Source organism: Chroicocephalus ridibundus, chromosome 2, assembly GCF_963924245.1.
Source record: "Chroicocephalus ridibundus chromosome 2, bChrRid1.1, whole genome shotgun sequence".
In the NCBI taxonomy this organism is placed as follows: Eukaryota; Metazoa; Chordata; class Aves; order Charadriiformes; family Laridae; genus Chroicocephalus; species Chroicocephalus ridibundus.
In genome coordinates this window covers 110,253,139-110,276,678 of record NC_086285.1, presented here as the reverse complement: position 1 = coordinate 110,276,678, position 23,540 = coordinate 110,253,139, and the positions used below count along the sequence as shown (strand labels likewise).

Here is a 23,540-nt window from a genome sequence, read left to right as displayed (position 1 = left end):
GTCCCCTCATGCAGATATTTATTGCCTTACCCTGCGTGTAGTTACTGCCATGCTTAATTTTCTTTGTATGAGCAGCTTGCAGTTCGAAACTAAAGACTGTAATAATAATAATGATCAAAATAATAAAATAGCATTAGAATAAGACTCAATTCAGAAATCCGACATTGTCACATGTACTCTAAAATATTTAATGAAAAGACAGGCCTTCTTCCAGAGAATTTATAATTGGGAAAAAGAAATAATAGACAAGATACAGCAGCAGTTGCCTCTTTCAATGTTAATTAATTTTATGCATATCTCATATGATGCTATATGGAGAAGTGCTTGCATATTTTGCCAGATAGGTCATAATAGATGGCACAATAAGATAACTTTGCAGAACTATTGATATATCTGTCTATAAATAGGTAGATAAGTAGATAGATAGATAGACCGACCGACCGACCGACCTTTTCTATGCATTCTAGGAGATGTAACTCCCTACCTCTCAGGAGCTGTCAACCTGTATTGAACACAGTGAGTTTTGCACATATTTTCCGGAACACACTCAGAGCAGCATCAAGCCACGTATTTTAGATTGGTTATATTATTCATCTTGACTCTCAGATGAGACTGAAAACACGTGCATGTCTTTGTTACATGTGCAATTACCTGTATTTGTGCACCAATTGGATTTTTTTTTTGCATTCAAAAAATATTTCATTGGTCTTCAGTGCTTATTCTCCTATTAATACGTTCATCTCTTCAATAATTATGATATATATATATCTGTAAATAATTGAAATAGATCCTTGGAAATTAGACTTGAAATAGGTATATAGATTCTTAATCTGATAACTGAAGGGTAATTTTTTTCTTTTTTATAATGATTTAATCTTCAACTGTCTATCAAAAGTGGAAGTGTGAGTTTAACTAAAATCAAATAGACCTCTTTGGTATTATTTCTCAGATGATCCTGTCGCTGCAGCTTCAAAAATGTATGTCCAGGAATAATATAAATAATATAAATGTGTTTATAAATCTTTTAAGTGATGGGCTGTGTTATTTATAGACCTGTGTTTTAGAAAGGTTATGTATTTTATATTTATGTTTTTATTCCTTTATCTAGATAACACTGCAACAGTACTAACCAGGAGAAATGGGTTCCGAAGACAGGAACAGTCGGTTTTCTACTTGCCAATATTCATTGTGGACAGTGGATCACCTTCGCTTAGTAGCACGAATACCCTCACCATCAGAGTCTGTGATTGTGATGCAGATGGTATTGCTCAGACATGCAATGCAGAAGCATATATCTTGCCTGCAGGACTTAGCACTGGAGCTCTGATAGCAATACTGGCTTGTGTCTTGACATTGCTGGGTAGGTCTTCTTCCTGTTATCCTTATTTTCCATTCAATGTATAGTAGCAAAAGATATATATATATATATACACACACACACACACACACATCTATATATGTGTGTATGTATATAAGCTTCAACATCTATCCCTTCCCCCTGCCCCGATTTCTGTAAACAGGGCCACCTAACATTTCAGGCAGAACAGCATTTTGTATCTATAGTTTGGGATTTTCAAGTTCAGACGCTTTGCTTCTATGTCAAAATGCCTCCAGATGTATATATGAAATAATAGTAAAATAAAAAAAGATCACTTGCATCAAATGTCACATTTAAGAGTCAGACAATGCAATTTATGCAAGTATTTGGTTTAGCCTACTCACCGTATAACCAGTATCAGTGTGTGTCCCTTTTCCAGAGATATAACTGTTTTTAAACATTTATTGATTTGCATAGAGGAAAAGGCATTCAGAAAATACAACAGATGTAATTTACTGATGCGTGTCATGTTTAATTGAATATTGTCCACAGAATGATCTTTTGTTACTTCTGCAACTGGTAGCACAGTTGGATTTTATGTTGTGCAGTGAAACTGCAACTAGATAAAAAACAGTGGAAAACAGTCAAAATCCTAATTTCATGAGCATTTATCATTTCATGCCTAGTCCTTAAAATGACTGCATACCAGTAGTAAAGGCCCAAATTGAGGAGTAAATATGAAGGAACAACCTGCAGGATGGAGGCGCAGGTGAGCAGAAGTGCAGCTTTCCTTATTGTCAGAAAGTTCACATGCTAACAAAGGTACCGATTCAGCACACAAGAATTTTCTTGAGTGTTGTTATAAATGGGGAGATTTCTCTGTTCCCTGGCTGTACATCTCAGTCTGAGTGAAAAGGAAAGACCATAGTCTCCTCAGGCTGGTATAATCCCAGTGGTGATTTATCTGTCACTGTTATCCAAGTAATTTGAATAGGTCAAATCAAGAGACTTTTGTCCACTGTTCTATTCGTGGCAGTATTTCAACAATGTATAGATTTCCTCTTCTTATTGACTTTGATTCACGGTACTGTAAACTGTTAAAAGGAAACATCCTTTCTGCTGCAAACATTTCTAAAGGATGCAAAAATGGAAATCCTCTTGCATTCTTGTCACAGAGTAAGAAAAATCACTACCTTTGCAACGAACCCAACCAACTTACTCAATAGCTGTGCCTAGGAGGTCGCATTTCCAGAGTTTTCCATCCTTGTGACAAAAAAATCTAACAACATAAGATTGTTTAAACTCACTCAACACATGGTTAGGCCTAGGTTCGAGGAGAAAGGGGAGGGAATTATCGCCAAAAGTTTTAACTAGCATTTTTAAATACCATTTTTCTAGTAGCATTTCTGGGCCATTTATACACCCAAATGAACTTTATTTGGACATGAAGTTAAATGGTAGAGTTCGAAAAGGTATACAAAAGATCTTCTTATATCAACTGGCATTGGCATCAGTGGAAAAACATCCATTTAAAACTTTGGTCCAATGTACTTAAGAAAAGTTCTGTAACAATAGCAATTCACTTCATCCCAAATGGAAATGTCACCATTTTTGTTATATATAAAAAGAGAGTTTCTGAAGATCGAAAAAAAAATAAAAAAACCCTACTGTAGCCTGGCCTGGGTAAAAGCTTTTCTTAAATAGGAGCCGTATGTCTTAAAGAAGAGCACTGATTGGAGACACAGCATGTTACCAGACAATAACTTGCTTATTCTGCTTCAGAAGGCTGGAGCACCTCATCTATGAGGACAGGCTGAGAGAGTCGGGGTTGTTCAGCCTGGAGAAGAGAAGCCTCCAGGGAGACCTTATAGTGGCCTTCCAGTACCTGAAGGGGGCCTACAGGAAAGCTGGGGAGGGGCTGTTTGCGAGGGTATATAGTGATAGGACAAGGAGCAATGGTTTTAAACTAGAGCAGGGTAGGTTTAGATTAGACATTAGGAAGAAGTTCTTTACAATGAGGGTGGTGAAACACTGGAACAGGTTGCCCAGAGAGGTGGTGGAGGCCCCATCCCTGGAGACATTCAAGGCCAGGCTTGACGAGGCTCTGAGAAATCTGGTCTAGTTGAAGATGTCCCTGCTTACTGCAGGGGGGTTGGACTAGATGACCTTTAAGGGTCCCTTCCAACCCGACACATTTTATAATTCTATGATACTCTGAACACCAGGATTCAAATGCAACCAATAAATCAAGAAACCTGAGCTTTCATTCTGGTCATTTTTAGTGTGCCAAACAAGGATTTGGTAAAGAATTGAGGAAAGCTCTCTGAACATAGTGTTTGAATAACCTCCTGTACACTGAAGAGGAATCTGGCATATGGCCACCTTACCACTGATTTTGTTTTGCCAAGGAATTGGACTTCCAAAATCAGCTGTCTGAATTTATCACCAGTGTTTATCCAAATAGACATTTTTAAGTGCTGTCGTCACTTCCAATCTAAACTGTTCCTTTTGGGTACAGTTCAAAGCTGCAGGCACTAGTTTAGGCTTTGAGTGCTGCATTTTGGTACTGTATCCTGCTGCTGTTTCATTCCCTGACAGGTGCCAGTCTTCACAAGGAAGAGGTGCCTAAGCATCACTGCTGCCCAGTGAAACTCCAGTCAAGTGCTGTTGCTTGTCTGGTCCCAGAGCCTTTCTTCTTCTCTTATTTGTTCCTAGAAGACATTTTCTGGAATCAGCTGAATAATAGTACTGCTAGGAATTTACTCTCTCCTTTTTCCCTTTTTCTTTTCACATCTGTTCCTGAGAAAAAATCCTGAAGATCCACTAGCACAGCATAAAAAGTAAGCTTCAGCTGTTGGCAAGTGGTTCCAGGGCTGGGATCAAGGGATGCACCTTTCTGTGTAAGAGTTTATCAGTGAAAACAGGAGACAGGCTACTGGATCAATTTTTTTTTTCTGACCCAAGATTAACATGTAGTGCAAATCCAGTCACATTCATCAATGTCATCTCAATGTGAGTGCCAGTTGTAAGTGGAGGCGGCATGAGATTTGCATAAATGTCATGGATACATGCATTCTGGCACTAGTATCTTGAATTCTCAACAAGCCATTATCTTCTTAAAGTTAGTATGATGTACTTTGATATTTGATCTTGCTCCATACATCCTTTTGCCTAATAAATAACCATTTGTTTTGACCAAGGCTCAGATTGCCTCAGTGGGATTTCTTAGTGTTACTATTTTCACTTAAGCAACCAATCAGTTTTAGATAAGCACAATGTTTTCACTGACACTAAGAAGGAATAAGTTACCAAATCATATGAATTCATTATAATTGCATATAACATGGTGTAGACTGTTTTTTCAAAGTAAAATAATTTTTAAAAGTTAAAAACATTTTACCAAAATCTTTCTCTCTCCTTGTATTGACTGGTGAAGACTACATTGTAAATTTTATTCCACAAGAAAGTTCTAGTACTTTGTTAATTACTCAAAACAGTTTTATAATTATTCACTCTGCAGTGAGGCTATGTTTTAAAGAAAGAAACTAAAAAAAAAAGTGCTTGCAATTTATTCTGTATAAAGCACATGAAAAGCTAGTTTGTATTCGTTTTAGACTGTAGATAATTTTTAGAGAAGTGAGTAGAAAATTTTTAACTCCTCTGAAAATTATATGGTAATTTAATTCAAGGTAATTTGTTTTTCAGTTAGCATCTTCCAGACACAATAATTGCTTTTGTAACAAGTGTTTAGCATAAGATGTGTACATAAAATCACACACAAAAAAAGTGTTCACCTGTAGATAACCCAGTCATATTTGAGAAGTTGAAGATTTTCTTTGTACTGGAACAATGGAAAGCTAGATTAACGTAATACTTTTTCATTATTTTTATCTTCCATACTTCTGAATATAATCTATTAGTACTATCTATTTTCTTAGAGGCACTAAAGAAAGCCTCCTGTTAGTGTGGTACTAGAGTTTACAAGTTAATACATTGATTAAACTTCAAAATACAGATTTAAATCATTATTTTTTCAGTTGAAAGTTGGGGAATTTGTTATTATTATCACAATACCTACAAGAACCCAATTAAATCACTGCACATAATTGTGTGATCCATAAACGAGAAGAACCAGGCCTAGTCATAAGGTTCTTATTCTCTAAATACGTAACGTGTACAGCATGTGGCTGTGTAGTATGTGTGAGTTCTGGTCCAGCACTTTTAAAAGTGATAAATCTATAACTGTTTTAATTTGGGGGTACCCAAATTAAGTCATTTAAAATGTAGTTAAGTAATGCAGAAGCTGTTTTCTGAAAGTTATAGGGTCACTCAGTGTGGGCATCTGAAGGTCACAGTCCCTTGCAAATATCAATCCAAATGGATTAAACAACACATATATGAAGCTTGTTAAATGGGAATTAAATGCAGGTTCCTGAGTCTTGGCCTCGATAATCCCCAAATCTCATCTGACTGTACTGGCAACTGCAAGGTACAACTAAATAGGTTATTAGGGTGCTGCTTAGATGGCTGAGGATTTCCAATCTTCAGCTTTATGAATCATGACACACCTAAGGCATAAACCAATGTGCAGATTTGTTTGCAGCTGATGCGGTTTATTGCTATAGTAAATGCCAGGCTTAGGGATATAGCGTACACACTGCATGATAATGCTTGCGATTTAGCTCTGTCCCTTACTGTATAGCTCTGCACGTAGTCTTCTCCCTCAGGTTGTCTCAGGGCTTTTATGGCTTTCTTCCATTTATGTTGCAATTGCCTTAAGTACAAAAGGAAAGATTAATACTAAAACAGAGAAACATGCTCAGGTGACCTAAACCTGACTTTTTACCAGATCATACCAAAATGGAAATTTCTTAATAATTCCACAAAGCACACTTCAAAATAGCAAAGCAAAAATCCGCTTTTGTATTCGAAGGTGTTTGTTTGAAGACTGATTTAGGTGGACTGAAACTACTGACACTAGGGTAAAACTACATATTACCACAGCTAATATAAACACAAATGACATTTTCTTTTGACTATTGTACCTGTTACACAAAATCAACATTTTTAGCAATTTAGGTAAATCAGAACAAAAAGGTTAGTTTAGATTGATCTTCATTAGTTCTGATTATAATAATTAGTTATTTCTAATATCAAGTGGTTTATTTATTTGTTAAATCACATATGAAATCAGTATTGCCATTTCATTTCTTCAGCATGGGTTCGGTGTACCAGCATGGAGCCCAAAGTGGTGGCCTCAATATGCCATACATATGGCTCTAAAGCTTTTCCATTCCATTATTTCTTTTCTAAAAAGCATAAAATTAGGTTTTGTAGATGTTCAGCCAGTCACTAATTACTGACTTAATCTCTACTTAGTGATACATGTCGGAAAAAAGTAAAAAAACACCATGACTTAATGAGAAATGGAGAAGCTTTAAAACAATTTTTACTTCATTCAGGTATCAGTGAAATTTGTTTGGAGCTTGTATTTATCTCTGCAGTTCTAGCCATACAGCTACAGCTTTGTTCATTTAGAGGTTAAACTTTACTGTTCATAGCTGTTGGAAAGCCTAGAAATTAAGAATTTCATAAAGCCATGCTAAAATATTTAACCTTTAGAAAGATTCCATATTTTTCTTGACTTCAAGAAATTGTGAGATATAAAAGCAATACTATAAAAAACATTCATTTTATCTTGATTTCTATTGTACCTTTAGGCAGACCTGCCTACTAGGTTTCGTATTTTTCACTTATTAGCAGGTATTTAACTTTCAAAATGAAGTATGTTAAGAAGGACAGTGGTTTGGAAATGCATTTACACTGGAGTAAAGGAAATAATTAGCTGCTTACTTAGTGGCAATAAAAATTGTGGCGGTAAATGTTAAAAATAATAATTAAAAAGTTATGTCAATACCAATCTCAGCTTAAATGTATATTTTTACTGTCAGCAAGCTAATTGTCTTTCACTTTAAAATATCTTTTATAATAAGGAAAAACTTTAAGACTGGCATGCAACTCTTGTCTTTATGATGACAATTTTATGTTCTCTGCTGTAGAATTTACAGCTCAATTTGTATTATACAAATATCAGAATGTTTTGAAATTTCACAAAAGCCACTTTAAAGGTCAAAATCTTATATTGTCAAACTGCTTATGTAAATATTGTTCAAAGAAAAAAGCCGCAAACTAGTGGCTTCTGAATTCAATACATAAAGCATGAATGAGGGAGATGCCAGGGGCAAAAAAGTGAAAGCGTGATGCTGATGCTGCAGTAATATAGAGTCACCAGGCATCTGTTAGTAGACGGATCATTAAATGTGTGCCTCCTAGCTACTGGAAAAAAAAAAGGGAAAAAATATTGCTTAATATATTTGTCAAAAAGTTCAGAAAAAAATTGAACTTATTCCAGTTTTAACTTTAGACATCAATGGCTCCAAAGGAAAATAAAAAGAATTGCAGAAAGTTCACCTTTAAAGTAATTTTATACTTTAGCCAATACCAAATAGTACCGTAACATCTGCAGATGTATGATACAGTTTTCTGCATGTACAGTCTCTGAAGGACTGGTTTATTCTAACCATGTGATCCCAATATTAAATCATGCCTCATGATGACTAGATTGATATTGACTTTAAAAATTCCTCCATGAAAAGGAGGGCTTTCAAGAATGTCAGTCCTACATTATAAAATTTATGAAAGCCACTTTTGAGACTACCTAGGGAAGCCTAAGCTTAATTTTATCTATGTTAGCTTTTGCTTTTCTAGATGTTTACACAGTATTTAGTTGGCATATCAAAATACTGTAAGTAAAGATTGTAAACCTTAGACATATGAATGTATGTCACATATTCTTAAGATAAAAAAAAACAAACATAAAATCAGGAAAGATTCATTGAATGTGGAATGACACTTACTTTTCAATATACTGTTATTTTTATAGTCATAGTGACGTCTCCTATTTTCTAGGAGTATCATTAACACAGCAAATGTTATCCAGATGCTACAATACAGTATTTTTTTCTGGGATCTTTTTTCTGGGAGCATGATTCACGTTCCATCATGTCCCACAGATGGGAGCAATATTCATATTTCTAGTTCCATATTTTGTATGTCAACAATGATGTTTCTCTACAAAAACTGTATTTGAAGAGGAGACTTGAGTTAATTTCTCCCAGTTCTTTTGGCTGTCTCTGCAATTTAGTATTACCTTTCAAGCTGAAAGGAACTTTAAGGATTATGTTTAAAAAAATAATTACATTTCTAGCACTGGCTGATCCAATAAACTCCAGCCCTAGCAGTTTACATTAGATGTAATTCATAAACCTGAAGTACAGTACTTCGCACTTTATAGGAAAATGAGGTCTTATATAGATACTTTTAATGCTTGAACTAAGACAGCCTTATTTTACACATTGCTTAACAATTCAGTGTTCTCCAGTCTACAATTTTTTAATTTTTTTTTTTTTTTTCCAGCAGAGTTTGGTCATATGCGTTAATTCAGTCACTTCCCTAACCATGGTTGTTAAATTCCATTCAGTTACTTATGAATGTGCTTTTATTGCTTGGATGATTAGGAGTTCAGGAAAAGGTTCTTTTTTTATTTCATGGCTGTGAGTTTGTAATAGTCAGACTGAACCGGTCTTAAAATTTATGTTTAGCGGACAGCATGAGAGAGAGAATTAGAGATGAAGACGTTAATCCAGAATGGTTTTGGAAATAGATTCTTTAAAGTCTGAAAAGCTTATGGTTTAAAAGCTGTTTCAGAAGCTGCTAGGTTTCAAATCTAACTGCATAAATTGCCTGCTATATCCTTGGGTCTTTGCTGTATAAATTAATGAGTAGTTCCACCACTAGAAAAAAGTATGAGGAAACTTCAGCATTGCTAAAACTCCAGTCTTCCTGTGTTTCAGTTCTTGTCTTGCTGATTGTCACCATGAGGCGAAGGAAAAAAGAGCCCCTCATTTTTGATGAAGAGAGAGATATCAGAGAGAACATTGTCAGGTATGATGATGAGGGTGGTGGAGAAGAAGACACTGAGGCTTTTGACATGGCTGCCTTGAGAAACCTCAACATTATCCGAGACACCAAGACCAGAAGGGATGTGACACCTGAGATTCAGTTCCTGAGCAGACCGACTTTTAAAAGCATCCCAGATAATGTCATTTTTAGGGAATTTATCTGGGAAAGACTAAAAGAAGCTGACGTGGACCCCTGCGCACCACCCTACGACTCCCTGCAGACATACGCATTTGAGGGGAATGGCTCAGTGGCAGAGTCGCTCAGTTCTTTAGATTCGATCAGCTCAAACTCTGACCAGAACTACGATTACCTCAGTGACTGGGGCCCTCGCTTTAAAAGGCTTGCGGATATGTATGGGACTGGCCCAGACTGCTTATACTCATAGCCTTGGAACCTTTCTCTGAAAATGCACTGAAGAATACTAAAACATTAAACTCAACCTTACAGACTGAAGAAAGTTGTAAATATTTCTCCATTTTTAACCTTTTAGGTTTTTTTGCCTTGCTGGAACATATCTTCATTAGACTTGTCCTAGGGACTGCACTGAACACCCAGAATATGAGCATTTGGTGGCATTTTTGATAAAATTAAATGCTCAGCCACGTTCAAATAGATAGCAACCCTCAGATACCTGCAGAGGCAACTCACTTTAAAGAGTATGTTATGCACTGTGACCTCAACGAGCCAATGACACTCTGTAAATGCCTTTGCAGTACCGCTATATCTAGAACACAGAGTCTCTGGTATGAGATAAGTGTAAGAAGAAACAAATTTACAAATATAGTATATCATTCAGTACAACACTGCAATATGTAGTATTTGCAGATGCAAGGTTTTTTTAATAAATTTTCTTTACCGTGTTGCATGCAGCTTGCTAGGCCAAAAGCAGAAGGACAGACATGAAAACAAACAAAAGCCCAGCAGATCTTTTTTTTTTTTTTTTTCTCTCTGTTTGTTCTGAGAGCTATTTAATTAGAAGTCTCTGTAATTTTCTGGGTAGTTTTATGAAAATTTACTGTTTGTACAAAGATATTCCACAATGTTTGTTATCAACTTACTGAGGTAGTTTACAAACCACATAAAATGAGAAATATGGAGGGGTATTCTTATAGTTGAAAAGTTTTGCGATGCCCATGTAGGTATAGAAAAGATGTTGCTATCTATTTGCTATTTTTTATTCTCTCTTCTGATTTGTACAGGAGAATTTATCCTTTTTTATTATTATTTGTCATAAAGTGTTATATTTATTTTGGAGCTCCAATCTCCACTAAATTCAGGTCCATTTTACTGCCTCATGGTATTAGACTTGTCAGAACATGCTGATTTTTCTCCAGTCTCCGATAAATGTAGGAAATGAAGCACGGAAATGGAGAAATTACAATAAAGCAATCTCGTCCACCATCCATCTCTCAGAAAGGAGAGCAGCTACAAGGACATGCAGTTGTTCTTTTGAGCCATTACAAAGTCTGAGACATCTAAATAAAATATTTGTACATTGAATTTTTGGAAAGAAGACTACAGAGGTAGCTGGGAGTGTCTTTAATGCAAGATTTAATTTTCAAGGTTAAACATGCTACATGCTTCAAAGACTGTAAACATCTTACTTTTCTCCTTCCCCTTCTCTTTTGCTGCTGATGAATCACAGTAAAAGACTCTTTTCAATTTCTTTCTTATGTTAAGCAATGTAACACTATTAACTCCAGAAATCATCTTTAGATCCTGCTGCACATGAGTATTTTTCCCCAAAGGTGTTAACTCACTACACATAGTTTCTACGCTGGTTCAGGAGTGCCAAAACAGAAGGACAACTGCTGTTGGTTAAAATACTGTACGACTTTGAAGTAGGATTTCTTAGACTAAGACAAATTTTTTATGATTCTGACAATATTTATACTTCGTCTTTCATGATTTATTACTAGATAATAAGGCATATATTCCAGTAAGATAGTGTTTTTAAGTATTATTTCAGATAGTTTTGTTTTAGATAACCTGTAGATGAGTTCTTAAGTTAGACTATGTTCCTGCAAACTTTTTTGCTTGTACCTAACTTGAAACGACTTGACTTGCCTGCAATTACTGAGGCATACAGAACTGTTTGCAGGACTGTGTTTGTGAATAGAAGGTACTCCATAGAGGATGATGCTCACTCTAAAAGTACTTATTTCTGAAAGAAGCATCCTTGTACTAAAATTCGAACGTATGGGTGACACCTGGAAGATGGGAACTTATCATTAAGGCTTTGTAATTTTTGCAGCCCAGCATTATCAATTAACTATGTGAAAGTGGCCTTCAGCTCCATCAGAGGAATCAAAATAATTTTAATTATCTCCAACATATTTAATTTGAGTTACATTTTGGTAGACAATCATTGTTGCATAATTCAGTAGATTTGCTTCTAGTTGTATTAAATATATATATATAGGTATATATATATATATGACACAGATTTTGTAATGGAACTGAAAGATACCGCCCATGACTTTTAGTCATACATGTAAGATTTTCAATAAAAAAAAAAATTAAAAAAGACCAAAATGAACCATGTGTATGCAATTTAATGACAGCAAGATATGCTGCAGGAGTTAAGCAGGTATTAAATCAGCAAGGTGCTGAGACAACAGTTTTTTAATAATCTCCTTGTTGTTTGTGGGAAGATAATTCATGCATCTGGATTAAGATGTCAAAAATGCTGATTTTAGCACATAAAACTCAAAGGAGATTTAAATGTGGTTTAGAGTAAACAGCATGATTCCCTTGCTTTTCCACCTTCAATATCTGTAAAAAACTAAAAGCTCCCCTGTTATGAAACTATGTTCGGGTTTGGGGTTTTTTGGTATATTTTCTATGGAAAGAAATATGCTTTATTCTAATGCCATAAAAACTCTTGCGTAAGTATGTTTTCTGTTGCACTGTTCTAAAATAATAGAGTAAATTTATTGTTACATTATATATGCTTACCTATTGATTATATTACTGCAGTAAGAAAGAAAGGTGGAAATCCCTAATGTTTGATGACATGTTACTGAAGTATATACATGTGGTCTGCATTATACACATACTATATAATGCTCTTCATAAATTACCAGTACTATAGATTTTCACAGCGTATAATCTAGTTCAGATTCTTTCTTTGAGTATTATTTACATTCCATAGCCTAATGCCATAAAGTATACTCTACTGACTAAATAGCGCAAAACATAAGAAAGATTTTATCTGTCCTGGAAAGGTTATGAAATTATTTGAGTAAATGAATTAGAAAGACCTTTTAAAAATACTTCCCATTTTATTTATTTATTTAACTCTCTGAAAAGCTCCGGTATCTAACTAGAGGCTACAAGTCCTCCTTAAAAAGTATGTCAAACATTGCAACCACTCCCATCTTATAGTGAAATTCCAACACCTCTTCTCTTCCTCCATATGACAATTGAATTGGCTTATTTTAAAATGAGATTTCCAAGCACCTTGAAAAGTGTGTGCTTTTTAGAGTGCTACTAAAAAAAATCTACATAAAGTTAACCCATTTGAAGAAGATTTAAGGCAAGACTTTGACCAGTGTAAAATCTGAATTCAACAGAGTTAAATGGAGGACATTTTAACTTTTATTTTTTGTTCAAAAGAATAAACTGAGTGTACTTATGCTACTAACTTGTACCCCTACTCAGACATAGCATAGGCCTTTCTAAGCCTACTAATTCTGATGGTAGGTTAATACAGTCACTGCAGGACCCATCAAATTTGGTGATACCAATGAAACCTCTCCTTCCCCCTAACAATTAAGGGGAAAAAAAATTGCTTCCTTTTTACTTGTTGTTTTCTTTGTTGTTTTGAAAGAGGGTGTGAATTCATAGGAATTTCTCTTTAAAGTCAAGGTCTATTCTCAGTGATATTGTCCTATTTACTCTTCAGGTGCTGGCACTCATATTTCCTGTCTTTTTTTCCTTTTTAGAAATTTTGGATGAAAGCATGTTATGAAATACAAACTGTCAGCATCTTATTTTTATGAACAAGTACTCTTGTATGATATAAAGAAAAATATTAGTTTGTCATTCTGAAAAAGAAATAAATATACTAAAAGCGTACAATTACATTGACTTTTAGGATCATTAAAGAGTTGAAAAGTGAAAGCAATTACCTATATCAAATCTAGTACTACATTCTTGGTTGCAGCCTGTTTTGTGGCTGATTTTATTTTCCTATACATAGATTTTTTCTCTACTTTAGAACCTATGTAGAGCAATACTTGTTTGAGACAATGTTGTGTTCACTTCACTAGTGATAGTTAGACGGGATCAAGTATATTTTTATTGGTCTGTGATTCTAAAAGTGAATTGCAAAAGATAGAAATGTAATTTTATTTATTTAACAGAAACAGGAAAACCTGCAATATAACCAGAGGTTTATAAGTTGCAGTCTTAATTATGGCATCACTAAGTTTCCCAGATATGTGTTTCCCAGTACCATTTCTTCCACTCCACGAATTCTTCCTCTGCTCCATATCAACGCAGCTAAAAACGTATTGTCTGGTTTACTGAAAAGTTTTTTGTGGATACCTACCTGCAGTTTTGTTCTTAGAATCAGAGCACACAACAAGAATAATCTGTTTCCTAGACGAAAGGAATGAAAAAAAAAAAATCCACATATGAATGCTATACTTTCCTTTGCTACTATAGGGTATAATTTCTCAAAAAAAAAAAAAAAAAGACAAATAAAATTTTAATGTGATACATAAAATCTGTGAAAACTTAGATCATATAATGGCAGACAGAAATATATTGGTCGAGAAAAACTTGATTTACCTAAACATTATATGAGATAAGATTGTCATGGAATCTTTATGTATCTGATCAAACACAACGAAAGCATAAAACACCATAGGAATTTCTTGGAAAACAGAAGAATCTGATTTGAAGCCACAGTGGTGTATCACATACATGCTTCTTCTCTTATCTCATATGTGAACACATATTTCCTAAAATTATATGTATATTTAAACATTCCACCCATATACTATTTATTTCAAAATACTGTATTTAACTAGGGAGTATCTGAAATAATTAACCCTACTCTCAAAAACTTTGTCCGTCCCCATTAATGTCTGATGTAGAAAAATATGATTTAGAATCAGGCAAAACTTTTAAGATTGACCCCACAATAAAAGCAAATTGTTTTCAAATTTTGACTCAAAATAGTTTAGAAACTGTTAGAAGTGTTGCAAGGACTGCTATTTCCACAATGTTTTAAAGCCATAGGTTATTTTATAATAAAAATTTTATCATATTGAAATTCCTATTCCTAGAAACGGCTTAAATTTTAACAGAGTTTAATATTTAGTTGATTAACTAAATTCATAAATCTATTGTGTATCATAAAAGCAAGCTGAATGCTGAACCAGGACTAGAAAAAAGTAAAGGATTCATTTTCTCCTTCAAGTCCCCACCATCTCTGCCAAAGTCAGAATTTTTTTCATTGTACATCAAAGCAAAATCATGTTGAGACCAAGATAGAAACAGTAGGGAATTTGATCTTGGTCTCCTCCTCACAAAAGCTAAAAGACTATTTACTAGGTCATTCTATTCAATTATTCCTGTCTGATGATCTCTTGACTCACTCATGCTAACTGACACCTGTGAAGTTGCTGAGTTTTTTTCTTTTTCTGTTATTGTTAAAACTGGTATTCTTGGTGAAAAGCTTATGTTTGGATGCCTTTTTTCATTGGATCTTTTGTTTTTCTTTTTCTTTGGTAAAAAACATACCAGCCAGGTATAAACTGACTTCTCTTCCGTTTTGACTTCAAACTCACCTTTTTCTCTTACGTTAAATAGCACAAAAGAAAGTCCTGAGATGTTCCTTCTCTTTGATGTCAAGGAGCTATGGAGAAAAAGCTAAACATAGCATCAACAGACTACAGTGAAACTAATCTGTCACTTTAAACATGAGTTTACAAACATTATAGTTAAGCTGTCATTAACACTATTCAGATTATCACATGGGTCTAATCTCACAACTTTAAAATATACTGCCATTTTCAGGCACTACTATCAGTAATTTTTAGACATTTAGCAAAATCAAATTTTATAATGGGAAAAAAAGCACAAGTACAAAATGTCCCTATGTGCACTGACTTTTAATGCAGTGTTTTAATTATTGCTCTACCTTAGTACTCCCTAATACATTGATAGCTTTTCCTCTCATTGAGACTAACTACTCATCAATTAGGGTAAATGTGGTATTCAGCCAGATTTTCAAGCCACATTAGACCATTCGAGTCTGACAAGAATGGTCAATCTGAATTTTAATGTCCTTATATTTCCTTAATGATCAAAATATCCTTTATTATCATCACACAGTTGAAACTGTGCGGAGAAATAACTGTTTACTGATGCACCTAAATGCCCGAAGAAATCCCAATCAAGTTGAATTACTTGGCAGATCTCCCTATGGCTTTCAAGAGGTGTTAAGATTTACACATTGTTAGGGGAGGCTGATAAATCACCACTTACAGCATCTAGGTTGTTAATTTGAGCTAGATACCCTTTCTTTTTACACAATTTCTTCTACTGACTTTCCCTTTCTAGAAGCCACAATCTGTGTATTTTAATGGTAATGCAAGTAGCTTAATAGGGTGTTTTTAATGGCATAAACTACTTACTTACTATCAGCGTAGTACACATAACCTTGCTGTAACAAATAGTACCCTTGCTCACAAAGATAATTTCTGTGCACGTCTGTCTAAATATAGACAGTGTTACAAAAGGTTTACACTTGATGAAGTACCACTGGTGAAATATTAACTAGAGAAAAAAAAGTCTCTCTTTCTCCCTAAAATTAAGAACGTATAGAATTTCCGAGCTATAAAAATCAAATTATTATATCTTTCCTCAGACTGTGTAACCATCTGGAGCTTAGCTGACTTCCATGACTGTAGACACAATCCAAATGGATCATAATCTTCCTGTTTTGGAGTCTGCTATCTCCTTCTTGCTTGAGATTTTATTAACATAGAAAGGGGCCTGGGCAGCATAATGACAGAGAGATTAAAAGTACCGAGTTTTTCCTGGTGCTTTTATTGGTTCATACATGACCCAATGATGTGAAAAATAACATTTTACCAGATGCTACTGGAATACAATTTCCTCTGAGCTAATAATGTTTCCATCCTGCAGATCAGTATCTTCCAACAGTCTACAGTACTTGGCCTGGTCTCATATTCTTATTCAAATATAAAGAAGGAACTATTAAGGAGAAAGATTAAATATCTAAGTGACAAGCTTAATAAGAATTTTTCTATTCCTCGAAACGTTATGTTTTCCTAGTTTATGTGTGATGAACACATGAATGGAGCTCTCATAGGACATACAAGGTGTTGATGCAGTTACTATTTCTGGGGTGACGTTTGTTCATATTTTTTTTTCCCTTCAGTTTTCCCTTTTAGTAGAGCTTGACTGTGACATATAGAAAACTACAGCAATGAAAAAGTACAGTATATTTACCTCCAAGGACACTGTGAAGATTCAAGCAATGTAAAAAACAATTTCTTTAAAACAGGTTAGTGAAAAGATGAACTCTTTGTCTCCCTCTTTCTCTTCTTTTCTCCCCTTCCATCCTCTGTAGCCTCAAAGATGATATATGACACTAAAGCTTTTGCTAATATATCATTTTGTTCTTTTGGCTACACATTCGTTATCTTTTGTGGTAGTCACATGTAAAAAGCAAGTGGCGAACAAGCCAGTATCAAAGTTAGAGCTTGGGAATTAGGAAGAAGATGTAATAGTTTCCTACTCTTTTTATGACCTTGACAAACTGGCTTTGAGGTAGAGCTATGATTTATCTTTCAGTGTAAATTATTATATGATTACCAAATAAAAGAATATGAAAAATTGATACTTAGTAACAGCTGATCATGAGAAATAGACTAATATATTATGTATGACATAATTTCCTACTGTGGCTTAGCACAGGTCAATATACTTTATTGGGACTCAAAGATTAACATACACCATCTTGGCTCATGCCCAAAGCACTTTCATGAAGGGATTTTAATTCAAATAGCTACTGTGAAATGCAGGGTTATTTCAACATTCAAAAGCCACAGCTCCTTGGAAATAAACAGAGGTAACCAACAATCAAGATTTCTTGTCCTTCGGGGAACAGACAGATATATACAGAGAAGACAGGAAGGGGAAGCTTTTACAATTTAGCACCTGTAGTGAATATGTATGTAAATCCAATTGACTACAACTGGAAGCAAGACAGAAGCAGAGGAGGCATCTTTCAATGGCATGCATTCTAATCAGTCTCCTTTAGGCAATTATTGTCATCTGTATTGAGTTGTCTTACTTTAGTTTGGCCTTTGCGTACTACAAAAAACCCAACCCAACTTCAGAAACTGAAAAGATTTCTGTTGTCTTCTGGTGAATTTGCATTCATGAAGAGGTAAAGCAAAAATGTGTTGTTATGTATTTGCTTTGGCTGACTGTCAGTCTGTTCTCACCTACAATATAGCTAAGACTGATGGTATTCAGAGACCATGCTGAATGACAATGTCTTGTTGTCCCATTCTTCATCCTTTCCTGTATACATCCACTGCTCATCTCTTTCACCAGTTGCTATTTCCTAGAGGAAAGTTTTATCTTTTTGAATTCTTTCTGTATTGTTCTTCATATAATTGGTCGCAGACGATGATTAGACCTTCTAAACAGAACAGCAATACTACCGTTACTACTACTACTAATGATACTGCTGAAAAGAGACATTGCATCAGAATCAGAATATCAAGTTATCTGACCAGCTGTGTCACTGATCTGCTCTGTGACATTGTTTGATTCATCTTCTTTGTCGTGTGTTGATATAAAGGCCTGAAGAGGAACAGAGAGTTTTCAGTATTTTGGAGAATGAAAATACTATGGTAACATCTACGTAATAAGTGTTTGTTTGTTTGTTTATTTGTTTTCTCTTTTAAATTGAAAATATGCAGTATACTGCTGAATAGAATTCAGTCCTGGCATAAGCCTGGAGTAAATTATTCCTGAGCCAATGTCAGCAACAATGTAATTTCAGTGTTGTACACGTGATGGAAAGGCAGCATCAAGAGACAACAAGCATTCCTGAAAATGATTTGGCATTAGGAAGGCATACAAATGCCATATGATAGTCATACCAGTGGGATGGATGCTGAAGAAAAAAACAAAAATAAAGGCTGCCAATACTTTCATTTCATACATCTTGGGTTCCATAGAGTTTCAGACAAAGAAAGAGAGGTTGAATTAATTTGCTTATTCATTCTGTCTTTGAAGTAAGTGTTCCCTCAAATCCACAATGAAACAGTGGCATACAAATATATTGGAGGACTAGTATACTTTGTTCTGTTAAAACAAAGGTAAAAGAAAGCTTCATGTCCTTCTGCTGAGTATACGTGTAATAAAGACAAATACTTAATTGATGTTTTAATACAGAAGAAGCCATATTTGCAAGTAACCAGAAAATGTTTTGAACATGTATATTCTCCTCAAATAATTTACTTTGACAGCTGAAGCTTTAAAAATCCGTTCCCAAAGTGAAACATATATCTTTGTAAACCCTATGGTTTAACTAATCTGAGATTAATAAATATAAACTTTATTGACATGGAAGCTCCATCTGGGGAGGGAAAATTAATTCATGCTTCTTGCCTTTCAGTCATAAAAAACCTCAATGGTTTTGTACATTTAAAAATCTGTCCTCCTTTTAGAAATGAGAAATTAAAGGCTCCCTCACTAGTGAGTTGTATTGGAAAAGTTGGAGAAAAGCTAGTGGTCTTGAACAGACTACCTCCTTGAATAATATCTCTAAAGTTTATCTGCCACGTGCATCAGGAATCTTCACTCTGTTAGAAAACCAAAGTGGAGGCAGCTCAGGTAAGCTATCATCAACTTCAGTACCAAAACAGGTTTTGCTCTATTACTTTATCTCTGTAATTTTATGGTGGATGGAAATTATATAAACCAATTGATACAGACAAAATTGATACATTATTAATTTTAAAGGTGATCATACTGTATAAAAATAATCTGTGTGAAATAATTTATCAATATTAAGACCAACAAAGTTGGACTGCTGTCCTGGTTTGAGGTAGAACAGAAACAATTTTCAGTAATTTTACTTTTCAGTTAAGTCTCTTCTAACTTTTGTCTGAAATGAGTGGCATATTTTTCAGATAGTGTTTGCTTCCAGAGTGATAAGACCTGATGTTTATAGTTAATACCAAGAAATGGTATACGGAGAGGTTCTTGCTTATACTTATTGGTATGAGAACCAAAGCCAGCTAACTTTGTTATGTGCCAAGTTGGAGGGTTGGAAGCAGAAAGGCATAGAGGTGTCACAATGTGTGGGTAAGAGTGGATAGGATAGGTGATCCAAAACAGACCAACAGGGTATTCATTCCCATTTGCATCATGCTCAGTATAAAAGCTGAGGGATCAAAGGGTTCAGTCTCTTTCTTCAATGGCTGGCATCCAAGGACGACTCTGTCTGTTCTTCTGCCTTTGATCCCGATCCATGCAGACCTGAGTCCCGATCTGGAATCCAGCTCCTGTGTGCTGCTGAGTCCAGTCTGGGACTTTCCCAGTGCTTGTCGGTGATGTGATTGTCATCCTGGGAGCTCGACACCACTTTTGTATATATTGTATATATTTCATTAATTTCTTATTATTATCTTTTCTTTTTATTATTAATATCTCATTAAAGTAGTTTTAGTTTTATTTTCAACCTTTAAGTCTCTCTCCCTTGTTCTCTCTCCCTTCTCTTTTTGGGAAGGGGGAGAGGTTACACAGAGCATCTGTCGTTTGTTTAGTGGCCAGCCCAGCTAAACCACAACAATTGCTCAAATTTTTTCTGAGTGAAGTAAAAAGGACGCCAATATTCTGATACCAAAATAATTTTCTAAAGTAAATGAAATCTCACAGAGCACGTGTCCCACTGTTTGCTTTCAACATGTTTAAATGAAAAAAGTCAGGGGAAGAGAAGACATAACAGTTTAAAGAGCTCAAAGAGGACTTTTTGTAACTATGGCAGCTATTTTATTTGTCATCCAGTAGCTCAGAATTTTGCAATATAGTGGCAATAATTTTGTACAAAAGCAGCAGTGAACGGACCCAGAGAACAATGTCTTTCAGCGAATGAGGCCAGGTTCAGGTCTTCAAAGGTATTTAGGAACATGGTCAATGATGACGTGGTAGTTAAACACCTCTGAGAGCCAGGATCAGAAATTCCCTCAGATTCCCTCATATTCTAAATTTCCTGGAGACGAGACATCTGAGCACAACACTCTTTAGACATTGAAAAGTAACAAGACTCTTTACCTTAGGAAATCTAGATATAACATATATAACTTTCACCTTTTCATATTTTTTTATTATAATGAAAGAGATCATACCAGTCCTTTATCTACAAATAACCAAAGTATTGCATGAAACTTTATCTGCACAATTCCCATAAAAACTGCATAACCTAAATTCTTTAGAAAGCTTCCTTAGTTTTTCTTGGGAATCTTTGGTATTTCACAATGGTCTTGTATAATTTCTAATTATTTTTCAGTTGCTGCGTCTTCTTTCTTCACCTGCTGCATGAAGAACCATAAAATAAATCAATAATAAAGCTTCTCTTTTTAGTATTTGTTGTTTTAATAGAATCTAATCTTTTGACAGTCAATATGAGAGGAAGTGTAAAATCAGAATATCTTGTGTTTAGAGGACTAGCGAGAGGCTACAGCCAACAGGCAGAAGAGTGAGTACGTGCAAGATGAGATGATGTTAGATTACAAGGATGCAACTCCAACCAGCTTAGAAACAGGACATCTTATTTACAATGGAGCGTATTCATCAGAGTTGTTAAGTATGCTGTAAGTTAAGTAAGCTGTTAAGTATGAATTATTAAACTTAGTGCACTTCAGAAAATATAATTGAACATGTGAGACTAAAAATATAAATTATAGTCTGCAAGCAAATAGACTTAACTTTCCCCTAGCTCTAAACAGATGTAAAGTATAATATTAGCATACAATTTAAAGGTCAATAAGTAACGGCAGTCCATCTGTATTATGTAGGTTAGGCATGTTGGCAGCTTGAAAAATAAATGACTGGTCATGTGATTTTACAGACTTCTGTTACGCCCATACTTCTTCATCTTTCTCTGTTATTTTTCCTCTCCTCATTCCCCATCACTTCTTCCCTCCTTTAATAAATCTATTTTATTATACAACCTCTCAGTCTCTAAAAGGTTAAGATGTACCAGGTACTCTCGTTATTTGAGTTGCAAAATTAGATTGCAGCATTGGGGTTTGTAATCCATGCTTCTGGTAGTGCTGCCTTCGAAATCCACCTAGAACAAAATTCTCTACCTGTGTTTACATGTGGTCAGGATTTTGCCAATTTCTTATAAAAGACAGGTGAAAGATGTAAAACCAAAACACTGCTTGACGTCTTCTCCTTCTACCTGTATGTTCTATGAATTCTAAAAGAAAAAAAAAATTCAAGAAACTGTGGTACTGTGGACAGTACTGAAGAAAGGACAGAGTAAGAAAAGGGACTTCATGTCTCAGGAAGTTAATAATGAATTAGGAAGACACCCCTACCTGTGTAAACTGAGTTGTGAGTGGGAAGGAGATACTAGTCAGTATTATTTGAAAGATATTATATTACTCTCAGCTGGCTATCGGGGAGCCTATGTCAAATGAATTGTGTTTTGAAACTAGGTCACAGAAAATAAATCTTCACATAATTGCTGACCATTAATTTAACACCTTTGTTGGCAGTCTCAGTAAAGACAAAAAGTACTGAATTAACACAGGCACTAAAATAACTGCTCTCTTTCCATCTGATTTCAAAATGTTCCCTTCAGGTCACTTTTTTTTTTAGTCACACTGGTGAAGAAAACTGGTATTAACCATCACAGAATGAGATCAAGAAAGCTTCATATATTAATGGACTGTTAATTCAGCATTTTTATAATAGCACTAGAAACAAAAGAATATAGTTGACTAAGCAAAAATAATTCAAGTTAAGGTCTATCATAAAACCTTTCTGATATTTAATCAGCTGCCATGCTCAACTTTCAAAACTTCTAGCAGCTATGTTCAAATCAGGGCAAAAGTAATCATTAAACCAGGTATATATTTAGATAGAATTTCAATTCAATTTTTGACAAAGTTCCAGTGCCTTCTTTCTTACTTTTTTTTTTTTTCCCTTTAACCTATAGGAAATTGCAGATGTTCACTATGTAATATTCTCAGTAAAATTCCGGAAGTAATAAGTAACATAATTATTAAACGCTGCAATTTTATAGACATGTATTGTGAAATAGATATCATAATAACTTTAGGGACAAGACATTCTTGTACGTGGAGCTGGCAGATATCTCTACCGAATACTGAAATGAAACAGTAAAATAAATTCTTGTAGATCAGAAAGTGTAATTATACCAGAATTAGCCACAGAAAGTAATCTATGACTGACATGTTGAAATTCAAGACAAAAATAATCCTCTGACATTTTAGTTTCTTACTTCTAATTGTTGATATTGACTGGCTTGAATGAGAAATGCAAGGATTTGAATGTGGAACAGAGAAAGAATTATTTTCTGTAAAAATGGTAAATTTGAACAAGATCTTTTATTCAAAGCAGAAGGGCGTAAGAACTGATATGGAAGAAGTACAAGATTTACTGAATGAAAAAAAATGATACAACCTCAAACATATCGAAAAGAATATTAAGAAGGCAAGCACAAAGTACAGAAAAAGAATCTGCAAGAAGCATGCCTACGACACCATTGCAAGGAAGTACAGAAACAAAGGGAAAATAGGTAAAATATAGTTAAGCTGAACTTTTTAAAGAAAATTACAACTGTCAGTGACAAAGATAAAAATAGAAAAGGGTCAGCAAGGATAGGAAAGAGAAGAAAAGTGATACTAATACATGCTCAGAAAGGAATAAATATCGAGGTCAATCTATTCTAGTTGCCAAAGGAATATTTTTACTTTAGATATTTATTGTTTTTTAAATGCGACTGCTATACAGAAAAAATAATGGTAATATACCATTAAAAAAAAAAAAAAAGTATGTGACAGAAATAAAGATATCTGAAATGGAAACAAACCTTAAGCTGCATATTCTGACAAAATCAGGATAGTCCATTAGTCTCTATCCCTGAAGAATCCATTCCTTAAAA

General features: G+C 34.7%; 1 protein-coding gene across 1 annotated transcript in view; it reads left to right on the top strand.

The window, feature by feature from the left end:
* The window catches only part of LOC134511851 (cadherin-7), an 82,608-nt gene extending 69,728 nt beyond the window's left edge, over positions 1-12,880 (top strand). The window contains exons 11-12 of the mRNA XM_063326461.1: positions 1,109-1,360; positions 9,232-12,880. Coding sequence (XP_063182531.1) covers positions 1,109-1,360; positions 9,232-9,725 — 746 coding nt within the window. The 3' untranslated portion in view covers positions 9,726-12,880. The remainder of the gene's footprint in view (positions 1-1,108; positions 1,361-9,231) is intronic.
* The last annotated feature ends 10,660 nt before the right edge of the window (positions 12,881-23,540 follow it).